At 35.7% G+C, this 12,591-nt stretch overlaps 1 protein-coding gene across 1 annotated transcript; it reads right to left on the reverse strand.

Moving 5' to 3' along the window:
- Nucleotides 1–8,844: 8,844 nt before the first annotated feature.
- Nucleotides 8,845–9,294, reverse strand: LOC149157944 (thylakoid lumenal 15.0 kDa protein 2, chloroplastic-like). Its single transcript, XM_089433830.1, has one exon. The coding sequence runs from the start codon at nucleotides 9,292–9,294 to the stop codon at nucleotides 8,845–8,847; it is 450 nt and encodes a 149-aa protein (XP_089289956.1).
- Nucleotides 9,295–12,591: the final 3,297 nt, after the last annotated feature.

Genomic DNA, 12,591 nt, shown 5'->3' on the forward strand with positions numbered 1-12,591 from the left:
CCAACCCCTTCTAAAAGTCATACCTAGTGCTTTCATCTTCAATATAACTAACTTCAATTAGCAATTGTTAGAGTGATCAATTCTAATCAATTGCATTTACATGTTGAGTTGATCAGGTTCAACATGTTTCACTTACAAAACTCAAAATTTAAGAACACTAGTATGCACTTTGTAGCATTGTGAAAAAGTTGGTTTCATGATCTTCATCATCTTCGCCATCTGCCACCTTAATCTCTATTTGTTTATTACTCCTCTTTCCAAATTTTATTGTACAACAATTCCTCATTGGACTCTTCAACCATTGGAAGAAAAATGCACTGGCAGTAGCAAGCCAGATACAAAGTCTTCAATCTTTTCAATAAGAATCCCTGCAAACGGGCCATCTTTGGGAATAGTCAAGCCAAACACAAAAGCTCCGAAAAGCTCTGAAGATTGCGTGAATCCCAATTGAATCTGTTGCAAAGCCAGATGTTAGGACTCCCGCCAGAGTGATGCAAACTTAAGTCGCGCTCACAGGTTCGTTGTCAGGTGACCAGTGACAAATCCTGGTCATTATGGGCTGAAAGAGCTACAGCAAGGGCCAGAAGAACCCAAGCAACCATGTCGTTGACAGCCGCCGCAAGCATTGTCGAGGTCAAGGACAATAATGCGAGCCTCCTTGTCTTCGAAGAGTGAAGCAAATAGCCTGGAAAAAAGAATTCCCATCTTTAAAACAAGTGCAGATGGCGATGTCATTATTTGCATTCCACGCGTGTAAATCCATTGATTTATTGCCACGCATTGATGATATGAATTGATCATCATCAGATCGCTTGTTCGATACCCTGGAATAGAACCCGTCAAATTATTGGTGTAGAGTTTCAGAATCGTCAAATTCGCAAGATCCCAAAAATTAATCGGAATCTCTTAGGTGAGCTCATTTAGCGACAGTTCCAACACCTGAAGATTGTGGGGATTTCTTGGAAATTTCAAGCTCCACTACACCACTCCTCTGCACTACCACGATCAAGTCACGTGGCAAGTCGACTTTCCATGCACGTCACTAACCTAATACGCAGAGATCTTCGAGCAAGCATCTCTTATAAACACTCATGCATCTTCACCACACTCACCGCGCATGGTGGTCCTTTCCTTGCTAGCAGTCAGCACAAACAATCAACAGATTTTTTTTTTCATGTCGGGCCACCGATCGGCCCAACGTATTGTTGTGACCACCGCATCGTGTTCGATCCATGATCAACGACCCCAATCTGCAGCGAAAGTGCTCAGACGAATGCAGTGACTGCCATAGCAATTGACTGGCCCACGATGCTCCACAAAGAGAATTTCAAAGAGCGATTGAACACATAGATATGGTATTGAACAATGCTTCCAATAGATTGAACGAAACAAATCTTCTGAATGCAAATAACACGACTCTCTAGGATACACAGGGCCCACAAAATAATACATAAAGCAAATCGGTCAATAACACTACATGGAGCACACATCCTCTTCTCAACACAGATTGGCTCTCACCTCCTCGCATCCTCTCACCGAGCACTCTTTTGTTGTGCAACCAGAGCTCGATCATTCTCAGCCACAATGTCTAACTACTCTATAATCAAGTAGGCTAATGTGTTTGGATGAGACGGTAGCATTGTTGCAGCGACCTTAAAAAAAGGAAGGAGGATGGACAAACAAATGAGGCAAAAACAAATAAATACTCATCAAACTCTTTATTTTCCTCAGCCCAGGATAGGCCAAGCCCAGGAGGGGCCAGGCCCTCAGGGCTCTGATACCATGATAAAATTCTACAAAGAATCTATATATGGTATTAATCAGATATTCAATTACATATATAGAGGAGTATGGTCTCAAGATAGGAAAACTATCTTGGACATACAATATGTTGGTTGAGAGAATATCTCAACCACACACCAAATTATGGAAACCACTCCTATAGAATAGGAACAAACTTTTTACATAGAAAGTCACACTAGAGACAAGTAGAAATTAATATTCCAACACAAACATGGTATATCCTTTCCATCCATGGTGTTTTAGGAAGTTCCCAACAACCTGTTTCACTATGGAGCTCATGAGAGTTCGTTCTAATCTTGGCTATATTAATTTTCTTCTTTGAGCTAGTTAAAACAGAGATATACTTTTGATCTTCTAGGGTGGGGTCGATGACCTCCTTATAATATCTTAATTTTCTTTTAGCTGCTAAATCTTTCTCACACCACATTTTTTCTTTGAACTTAGAAGTAACAATATTTTTAATGTTTTTAATGTTTTGCAATGCAACATTCTTGTCGATCTCTCAATGGTTTAAGCAGGCCCTGGTGTCTTTATACCAATCTCATTTGAGCCTTAGGTGGTTTTGGCTGGAATTTAAAGCTAACTTAGGAAGTCTATGGTCTCCTATGTTATTGAGTTTGTGCTTGTACAACAGAAGCCTAGTCATAGCTAGGCTCTCGATAAGGGAAAGACCCACTTCTATAAGCAGAATATGATAGGGTGTATTTCTTTTAATTTTGAGGTTATACGTTATAAAATGCTCCTAGATTTGCTAAATCTTTCTCCAGGATTCTCTAGAGATGCTGCAATCCTAAACCTCATATCCATCTAAGATAACAGGAGTGACTAAAGTTTCAAAGAGGAACTTCTTTCTATCCCACATTATGAGGTTTGTCGTTTTGCAATTATTTTCAAGACCAAAATAAGCTTTCCACCCCCCATTAATCCTTTTCTCAATGCTATAGTTCCAGTTGAGCTTGTGATGAATATTAATTCCTAGGTACTTGTAAGAAGACACTTCCTCCAAGTTACTATTGTCATACATAAAATTAGCATAAGTGTCCTTCTTGGATTTGATAATCATAACTTTTGTTTTGTCAGTGTTAACAGTCGTACCCATGGTAGAGAAGAAATCCTTAAGAATTCTAAGTTACTTATCAAGATCAGATGGGCACCTTGCGAGAAGAACAATATCATCAACATAGAGAACAAGGATGATGACTATCCCATCTAAGATCATGCCATCACAGCTTGCTTCCTCTAAATAACCTTCTAGCTTCTCGATGTAAATTCTAATTAGGGTAGGGGAGAGGGGGCAACCTTGTTTAACTCCAATATTACACTTAATATCTTTCGACTACCCCTCATTGCTCTTTAACTTGGCAATTACATTCTTGTATAAACTTATAGCGGCAACTCTCAACTTGAAAGGAACCTTTAGCTCTTCTAATCTATTCCATAGGTTGTTTCTAGGAATTATATCAAAAGCCTTTCTAAAGTCCACAAAGAAACAAAAGAGATTGGATTTATCATTGCAACATTCCTCCACAATGGTCCTAAGCGTAATGAGGTGGTCCATTGTTGAGTGTTGCCTTCTAAAATCCGCTTTGCCTTTAGCCCGCTTACCTTCACTTTCAAGCCATATGCTCAACTTCTTTTCCAAAATAATACCATATAACTTGGCTAAGGGAGGGTTGATCATAATTGTCCGATAATTAGAGGGGTTATTTGTATCCCCACTTTTAAAAATAGGGATAATGAGGCTCTGAGTCCATGGTTTAAGGAACCCTTGCCTTACCACTTGATTGAAAATCTTTTGGATGTGGGGGATGAGGACGGGACCTCCAATTTTTAAGATTTCCACCTGGTAACCTTCAATATCCTTAGATTTCCCATTTTCCAAGCGTTTAACCCCAAAATCAATGTCTTCTAATGAGAAAACTTCTTTCGTTGTGAGCAGGGTTTCAAAGTTATCCATGACATTTGGAGATTCATAAATCTTTTTAAGATAAGAATTCCAGTCGTGTAAAGCAATTTTATTATTATCTTTAGTTTTCCTAGTTATAATTTGCCTCCAGAATTTCTTAGGAGATACCTTAGAGAGGTGTAAGAGATTCTCTTGTTTTTTACGAATATACTGCCTTTTTTTCCTTTTAATTAGGGCTTTGTATATTTTTATCTTGCCAATTTTAAGAGATTCATCAAAAACTTCCTTAATTGCTCTCCTCGCACTTTTACAATCTTTTTCATACCATGGGTTGGTTTTGCTATTTCTTTTATTACTTGAAACTTCAATTGAGAACTTGTTAATAGAATATGAGAGGGTTGTAGTAAAATTATGATAGAGGTCTTCTATGTTGTCTATGCTAGATAAATGAAGCAAATTAGTTTTTAATTCATTTAGAAAGAGATTATTTTTATTTCTATCAAAGATTAAGTTCTTTTGGCTATAAGGATTATCTTCTATGGGATCTCTATGCATGACAAAATTGAGAGTTATAAGTAAAGGCCTACTCATGGTCGTTTAAGATGTCAAAATTTATTATTTCGTTGTATAAAGGGAGATCGTAAATAACATAGCCTACCACGCTGCTACCAAGCCCATGGATGCAGGTCATATGGCAAGAATTGGGCCACTTCTTTAGACTGTTGCAAATTATGAGATCTTGAGCACTACAAAACTTGACTAGCTCAAATGAGTTATGGTTTTTTGGGCATCTGATATTGATAAGCCATGGCATAGTATTGGCCCACAAAATTATAACAAAGCCTATTTATAAATTAAAGGTCTTCATGATAAAGTGGGAGTGAATCTCCATGGTTAAGAATTTTGTTACATGTTTCTTTAAAATGTATATATATTTAACTTACATACTAATTATTTTTTATCGTTAATAAGAATTTTATTATTTTAAATAAAATTATAACTTAGTTAATTCTTATAATTTTTTAAATTTTAGCAAATTGAAATGTACCATGAAATAAATGTTCTAATGTTTGTTATGGGTTGAAAACTATAAGCGTTTACCAGTTATTTAATTTATATGGCTACCCTAGTTAAATTAAAATTGTGGAAGCCTTATCTAACTTAATTAAAATTCACCAAACATACCTATCAACATAATTAAATTTCAAGATTAAACAATAAATATGTATATAACTATAATATTTCTTTTCCTTTAAATTCATTAGCATTCCTTTACATTGACAAAATATATTATGGGTAATAGTTGAATGGGTGATTGCCTTTGTTATTAAGTATTATGTAAATCATGAAATTTAAAGTTCACTTTCTTCATAAATAAAAGAAAAAAAAAACAAAAAAATCTACAAATATAATTAAATTGGCAATTTCTGTGTTATAAAATATTATGAGATTCAAAATTCAAATTCCATATACATTAAGCTATTTAAAAAAAACACATAAAAAATCAACATAATTAATTGAAAAAATATATTATTATTATTATTATTTATTATTGAATTTTATTTATCTATTCTATAATAAATTTGAAATAAAAATTTAGTTTTTTCAAACTTACATGAAATACATAAGTTTTCTAACTTTATGATTAAGTTGTAATAAAAAATTAAATTTTTCGAACTTACCTGAAGTACATAAGTTTTCTAACTTTATGATTAAGTTGTTGACGATTGGACTCGTATTTATATTTATATTAAAAAAAAAAATACAAAAACAAAAACGTATTTCCATTTAGTGGCCAGGCAGGCGCAGCTGCTTCTACTTGCCCCTTTGTAAAATACGTTCGCCACCGTTTCAAATTGGCAACTAAGAGTTTAAGCCATCCATCGTTGCCAAGCTTCATCCCCAACTTGTATAATGCACCTTCGCTATTGGCATTCTTCATTCTTCCTGTAACTGCCTTTCCATCACCGTTTGGAATTCTTGTTATTCCATTGAGATCCTTTTTGGGTCATGAAAAGTATATGTCATCGCAATCACCTCTGATCGTTTGTTTCCCTCCTTCAAAAGCACTGAAGGTTGGAGCCTCTTTCTTTCACTTCATGTCAGAACAAGGGCACTTGCTTCAGCCATATTCCGGGTTATTGAAGGTGGAGAACACTCATTTGCAGCAACATTTGGATCTTCCCCTTTTGTTCTTCTGTGAGAGCTTCCTGACTTATTCTCTTTCCCTATCGAGAATGGTAAATTTTTAGGGATAGAGTGAGCTATTTTTCTGTTGAGACCGTTATTTCATTGTTCTGAATACTATTACATGACCTGCAATTTAAGCTAGATATGGAGGAGGGATTGGGCAGCCCATCTATTGCAGATCCTGCTTTAATATAAGTCAATAATGGTTTTATTTTTCAGTATCTAAATAAAGAACAAACTGATGACACGAAATCGATGACATAGTACCATAGAAATATTGGATTCACGTTTTGTCATGAAGTTACGTTAAGAAAATTAATGTCTACGAGCTATGCAATTGAAATGGAGATGGGAGTTGGGTGGAATATCAATGTGTAACGATTTTCCTCTACAACTATGTATCTTAAAATGGAGATGGGAGTGGGGTAGAATATCTAACTATTTTAAGGTAAATTTTATATATATTAATATAGATTTATTTTAATTATGGATGTAGCAAGTGTTTTATAGGATTAAATATTCTGAGATCTAAAACTAGCATTTGCACCAGATGTTGCAAAGGAAACGCCGTAAGGCATTAATTGAAGAACGCAAATACAACAAAAAAGTACTTTCTTAAAGAATAAAAATACTTATAATGAATTTATTATTAGATATTCATATATATATATATATATATATATATATATATATATTGCACTATATATTAGCCCCACTAATTGTTTCCCTTTCTTAATGTAACCTTTCACCACTATGGTCACTACAATACCAAATACAATATGTGTCTTAACCAAAAACCATTATGAAAGTCAAAATACTTATATGTCCCATATCCCATACAAACCATAATATACTTTGATCACTCTTGGAGAATTGCAAACCCTTCCAAAATGCAACTTCTAACCACTATTACCATTAAGAAAAAATGGCATTTATTACCTTATAATGCTTAAGGGAATAACTCTATTATTAAGTAAACCATAGTGCAATATGATTTTTAACACAATGAATTCTAAAAATTATGACCCCTAGTACACTCTCATCATAAACACATTGTAACTCCTAAAATGTTACAAGACATAAACTTTAATACCTAACAGGTTAACTATAACATTAAAACTATAACCTATATGTACTTAAATTGTCTTAACATAGTGAAGGTAAAGAAGAATAAAGTGTATGCTTTCACAACCTTAATTGTATGCATTTAAAATTTTAGAGATTAGTTCTTTTCTAATTTAACCCTAGATGCAATAACATTAAGGAACAAATATAAGTATGCCTAGCTGGAGAAAAAGGTAACAACATCTAACAGGTGTATGTCACATCTTATTTTTATTCCTTACAACCCACCTAGATCGAGAAAAAGGCTAAGACTAGTTTCCTTTAAAGGACCGTAGCTTAGAAAGGCAGGAATTAAAAGCAAAAGCCTACAAAAGAAAGAAATAAATCTTGCAAAAGTAGGACGCCAAAGCCTACAAAAGAAAGAAATAAATCTTACAAACATTATGATGAAGAAGGGAATTCAATACCCATTGAGGAGATGAATAGAAGAACATGACCTCCATTTTTACTAAAATCACCACAAATATTGATAGTTACTCTAGGTACACAATGTCATTAGGATATTAATCCAATAGTAGGGTGTTCAAAAAGTCCCTTTCTCACTAACTTTCTCCGTCTTTTATAGAAATTTTCAATAGTGACACTTGGAACCTCATGCAAAAATAATTATTTTCTTTATTCCAATAATGCCTGCAATAAAAGATTTATTTTACACAAATCAAAACGAATTTTATTCTCTGTTGAATGTAACTAAAACCAGAATAACAGAATAACAACTCAAAGATGGACGAATACTTCCTGATAAATCATTTGAATTCATGTCCATACGAAAATCAATGAGGATTCAAAGTGTTATGTTCATTGCAAATAATCTATGACATCCAACTGAATATTTGATAAACAGGAATATTTTTGGTGGAATTTTATAGAGTGCGATGGTGTTTGAATTTTAATAGAAAAGAGAATTTTTATACATGCTGTTACCCAGGATCAAAAAAATTGACATTCTGAAGGGAAAACTATTTTCTTAATGTGATTAGGATGATAATCAAAATTAAATTCTTCGTCTTTTGTTGGGAGAGACGCTTTGTAAATAATGTACTAATTCTCTTTAATGTTAACCACCTCCATAATGTGATTAAGGTAAAATAATCAATTATTTACCAAAGAATTAAATTTCTAAACTAATTCTCTTTAATGATAACCACCTCCATAATGTAATTAAGGTAAAATAATCAATTATTTACCAGAGCATTACATGTCAATCTTACTGCATTCATCATTTAAACATATTTAACCCAAAAACTTGATTAAATAAAATATTTTTTGAAAAAGAATGTGTCAACTTATCACAAAAATGTACTCAGGTACCCCATCTGCAAAAAGCCATTCACTGTTTCATGAAAGTTTAAAATGTAAAATGTTTAATAGTCGCACCATATTGAGCTAAATTTCGCAATCATATAAAAACTATAAAAACGATGTAGCGTAAAAAAAAGATCGTCTTATAGTGATTTGAAAGATTTCAAGATTGATTGGTATTCAAACATGATAATTAATTAAACAATTTGAAAGATTTCAAGATTGATTGGTATCCAAAACATAATAACTTAATTAATTAAACAAAACATGGGTACATAAATCCCAAGCATTAAGAAATCATTGATTGGTATCCAAACATGATAACTTATTAATTAAACAATTTGAAAGATTTCAATATTGATTGGTATCCAAAACATAATAACTTAATTAATTAAAAAAAACGTGGGTACAAAAATCCCAAGTGTTAAGAAATTTGGCCGACAACCCTCTGAGGGTACTAATAAACATGAGTTGCATTTGAGCCCTGAACTTCTGCAAAATAAAAAATTCCCAGACTTTTATATCAGAGTTAGAGAAAGAAGAACAACCCACTGCCATGAACCCTCCATTCTGCCCTGAGGGCTACGCTGAGCAGCAAACCCAAACACACAACCCCCGGCAATGGACGTCGCAAGAGTTAAAAAGTACACGTCATTTGTCAAACCAGGCACGTTATTGCATCCCTCTTCCCTAACAATGCATTGCTTTATGGCATCAATTGTATTCAAAAGGGCTGCCTGATAGCCCTCTTCCGATACAAAAAACTGATTCCCATACCTGGACTGCAGCTCACCGAAGAATTGACGAGGAAGCCTAGAACCCACTGTTAATCCTGTGCCGAAATTCAAGATGTTTGGGGAAGAGATGTCCTCTACTATAATCATAGTCCTATCATCAGGGCGCCATAGGTCCCTGCAGGATTTATCTGAAGGAGATGGGAATGCCCCAGACCTTGTAAGGATTCTCATTTTCCACTCTGACTTGTCTTCCAAAGCCTACAACTCTTGTGAAATCTTCATTGCTTGGGCTGGAGATAAGACCTTGGCTATGTCAATAACATTGGTGAAGTTGTTGGGTAGCTGAAGGTCTAGGACTTTTATTGCTTCTGGCTCTTTTGAGGCCATGTTGGATTGAAAGTCTAAGTTCAGGATTTGGGTAATTGCTAAAGATGGTGTCAACTGCACTTGCTGAATCAGAAAGGTGAACAAGGGCATGGATGCCATTGACAGATTTTGCTTACCCACATCCTTGAGAATGTTTTTTTTGTGCTGTGCATATATCAACTGAGAAATACCCAAGTTTCTGAAGGTGATCTGAAAGGGGTTGAAGTTGTGGGTTATTGAAACGGGTGTACATTGACTGACAGAGTATGAGTGTTTTATGCGATTGAAGGTGGGCTTGTAATTGAAAATGGAGAGGAAAGAGAATGACTTGAAAGAGATAAAGTAGCAAGAACTGAGTGGCATTTTAACTGGGGGTGGAGAAAGACTCAGAATGCTCTTGATGGTTGCTTGCTGAGGCTTGAGCTTGAGTTGCCATGAGATACTAGAGATGGGTCTAATCACGAAAGACCGAATGCACCAGAAATCTGAGCCACCTGATTCCACCTGTAAGGCCAGGCACACACCAGAATGAGGATACGTAGACTAAGAAACTACGACATTTGGTCGCAGCAGGCACCAAGATATGCATAACACTCCTAATTAAATGTACGAGGGAAAGCATTAGCATTGTAGCGACCATCAATGGTGCCCTGAAATACCCACTGATAAGCCAAGTGAACTGGTTGAGGTCACAGAGCCACAACTAGTTGAGGCTTACACCATCACTAGAGGTAGCATAAATGAAAAAAAGTAAATAGGGGAGTTATTTTTCTGAGACAAGGGTTAATAATCCATACCTATAGATACATAGCACACTTGAAGAGAAGTTTCTCTTGGTTCTGTTGGTATAGTTTGGTGAATTCCATTCCACTGTGGATACCCTAAACAGCCACAGAAAAATAGTTTGCATGAGAACCAAACATGTTCCTTTGAGGAACACAAAACGACAATAACAAGGAATTGAGGGAAAAACGATAAATGCAGACCTAACAGTTTTCACCACAATGGTAATGGAATCCATTGTTCTCTTGTCCCACGAATACTTGAACCAGCTCGATGATACTAGCACACATCCTATGGCACATCCAAACCCATGAAAATTAGACGAGACGGTAATGCCTACACCTCGGGAATGTAAAATGAAGTAGTAAACACAAGAATGACATACCTATAAGCTATAGGGGAAGGCCTCATTGCCATACATTCAGAAAATTCATGAGTCTGGAGTAAGCACATCCTAAAATAAAAAACAATATAATTCCTGCAATAAAAGGTTTATTTTCACAAATCAAAACGAAATTCATTCTCTGCTGAATGTAACTAAAAGAAGAATAACAAAATAACAGGGCTGCTGAGCATAGAGAATGTCAGACTTGGGAACTTTACAGCTAATTACAGTCACTACAGAGCATGGTGGATATGTGAAGGAGACCCATTAATCGATGCAGTCCTGCATGATCACTCTCAGTGTTATATCTCCATTTCCTTCGATGCAAATAGTGGATTAATAGTCCCATATAAGAGAGACAGGTTCAGATATGCCACAAGGACAACCCTTAACATAAGGCTACATTGAAAAAAATTATAAGCAGCCATTGCAACCCTCCTGAGGATACTAATAAACATGAGTTGCATTTGGGCCCTGAACTTCTGCAAAATAAAAAATTCCCAGACTTTTATATCAGAGTTAAATCATTTTTTCTCAATAGGTGATTTTCCAAAGATGGGTGTCAGATAAAAAGCAGCAACTGCTCCTCAAAACCCTAAGTTGTTCTTTACCAAAGGCTCCCAATCCGAAGTTCTCCGCACAATTGGAAGTATCCCAAACGAAGCAAATAACAATAGCCACAGAGGAGAAAGAAGAACAACCCACTGCCATGAACCCTCCACTCTGCCTTGAGGGCTAAGCCGGGCAACAAACCCAAACACACAACCCCAACAATGGATGTCGCAAGAGTTAAAAAGTATAGGACATCTGTCAAACCAGGCACGTTATTGCATCCCTCTTCCCTAACAATGCATTGCTTGATGGCATCAATTGTATTCAAAAGGGCTGCCTGATAGCCCTCTTCCGATACAAAAAACTGATTCCCATACCTGGACTGCAGCTCACCGAAGGATTGACGAGGAAGCCTGGAAAGACCTAAGCCCATTCTCTGTTGTATTTTTCCTTTGTGTTGTTTGTTTGTAGATTTGTTCCTTCTCATACTCTTTCCCCTCCCTTCTCCCTCATTCTATTGCAGGTTATCCATCAAAGACTTGAAAAAAGTATTCCTCATGTGGCGTATGCTTTATGTTTTGTCACAAAATGTAAAGCTGGAAAAGAAGGTGGGACCACTAAATTTATATGCAATCATGGATGTAATGAGGGAAAATCTTGCACTGCTTTATATACCATGGGAGGAGGCATCTCCATGGGATATGGTTGGATTTAAAACCCTCGGAATCAGTACCAAAGGAAGTTAGAGCAAAATACATTTGGGAAGATGAAGAAGCACAAAGAAAGCACGGTAATAAGAAGTACAAAGAAAGCATGGTAATAAGAAACAAAAGGTTCAATCCAGTGCCAGATCTAGATTGTTCAGCCAATATCCTAGTGCAAGTTGTTCCACAACCATGCTTAGAGGGCATGGGACAATAGTAGATTTCCTTAATAATGGTGCTAGGGGTGAGATGAATGTGAAAGCAGTGAGGTTTCTCTATTCATGTGGTATACCATTCAAATTTCAATGTTCTTCACTCCCCATATTGAAATGAAATTTTTATTTCCATCAACAATGCCCCTTAAGGTTACATGAGCCCCATGTGTGAGAAAGCCAAAACCAAGTTACTTAGCAAGGAAAAATCCAAAATCCATAGAGCTCTAAGATAATGTAAAAATGCTTGAAGAGAATATGGATTATCCGACAATGTACAAATGCTTGAAGAGAATATGGATTATCCATTGTATCTGCTCATTGGACAAATGTTGAAATCATGTCATCGATAAATCATAAATGTTCTTATTGTGTCCATTCATAATGTGGTCTTCCTTGCAGCCCATGATTCAACATTTCGTGAGACTGTTGCTAATATTCTGTAGCTCTTACCGAAAACCATTACAGAAATTGGGTTGTGTAATGTCATTCAATTAATTATTGATGATGCACCTAATTGTCATAC

The sequence above is a fragment of the Pinus tabuliformis genome, chromosome 5_2 (assembly GCF_031772625.1).
Source record: "Pinus tabuliformis cultivar Carrire ecotype Pingquan chromosome 5_2, CPIR1, whole genome shotgun sequence".
NCBI classification, from domain to species: Eukaryota; Viridiplantae; Streptophyta; class Pinopsida; order Pinales; family Pinaceae; genus Pinus; species Pinus tabuliformis.

Coding starts and splice junctions, on each gene's coding strand:
- LOC149157944 (XM_089433830.1), bottom strand. CDS start 9,294: ATGAGAATCCTTACAAGGTCTGGGGCATTCCCATCTCCTTCAGATAAA.